Source organism: Pygoscelis adeliae, unplaced genomic scaffold (genome assembly GCF_000699105.1).
Source record: "Pygoscelis adeliae isolate BGI_AS28 unplaced genomic scaffold, ASM69910v1 Scaffold911, whole genome shotgun sequence".
Taxonomy (NCBI): Eukaryota; Metazoa; Chordata; class Aves; order Sphenisciformes; family Spheniscidae; genus Pygoscelis; species Pygoscelis adeliae.
Genome location: NW_008824016.1, coordinates 12385 through 13309, shown reverse-complemented (window position 1 = coordinate 13309; position 925 = coordinate 12385). Strand labels below are relative to the sequence as shown.

The 925-nt window shown below is 58.9% G+C and overlaps 1 protein-coding gene across 1 annotated transcript in view; it reads right to left on the bottom strand.

Moving 5' to 3' along the window:
- Nucleotides 1-461, bottom strand: part of KCNV1 (potassium channel, subfamily V, member 1) — a 9218-nt gene extending 8757 nt beyond the window's left edge. The window contains exon 1 of the mRNA XM_009327093.1: nt 1-461. This exon is cut by the window's left edge and continues 63 nt beyond it. Within this exon, the coding sequence (XP_009325368.1) occupies nt 1-461 (461 nt within the window).
- Nucleotides 462-925: the final 464 nt, after the last annotated feature.

The following is a 925-nucleotide window of genomic DNA, read 5'->3' as shown; positions in this document are numbered from 1 at the left end:
ATGCTGAGCTCATCCAAACCCCAGTACTGGATCTCTTGCAGGAAGGAGAGTGCACAAAGCTGCTCCATCACATGCAGCCTCCCTGTCTGGTAGTAATTCAGGATGTAGTGAAACGCCTGTGAGCTCCGGTCAAAGAAATATTCATTCTCCATGAGGTTGGCATCATCACAAAGCTCAAGGAGGCCAGAAGCCACATCCCGGGCAGCAGAGACCACCACAGCCAGTTTGCCAAGACGGGTGTCAGGGTAGCAAGACAAAGTTTGCTGGGACATCACAAAGCGGCTGCCTCCTACATTGATAGTAAAGCAGTCCAAGGAGGGAATGACCTTCTGGAGCAGGGGCCCCTGCTCCTCCTCACTGGAGAAAACACTGGAGTCCAGGGAGCCCAGGGATGTGCTACTCCCGGGTTCCTCCAAGGATGCTTGGGAAGAAAGAGACATGCAGCAGGGAGGCGACATCATCCTGTAGCTGCCAGCAGCAGCCCACACTCTCCTGGATCGAAAACACAACAGAGCCGCAGAGAAGACTGCCCCGCCGGGGGGGTGGCCGGGCCAGACTAGAAATGTATCACCTTGCTTTGACTACCGTCCCAGGGGCACCTCACCGTCCCCACTTCCTCCGAGCGATGCCTCCATCCGAGACGGAGGTCAGGCAGGGTGTTGAACAGCCCAACGCTGCCTACACCTGTGAAGATACAGAAGGAACAACGGTACCTGAAACGACTTCACCTCTTGCTGTCTGCGCCGGCAGCCGTCGGGAAGCGCCCGGCACCATCTGCCCGCGACGGCCCCTCCGCTTCAGCGTTCATCTCCAACCGCTGGGTCGAGGGCGGAGGAAACCAACCAGGACAACACAACACGGGACACTGGCTTCAGCGGGTCTCCGGGCAGCCAGAGGCCGCCCCGACAGCATCCCGAGGGGCCGG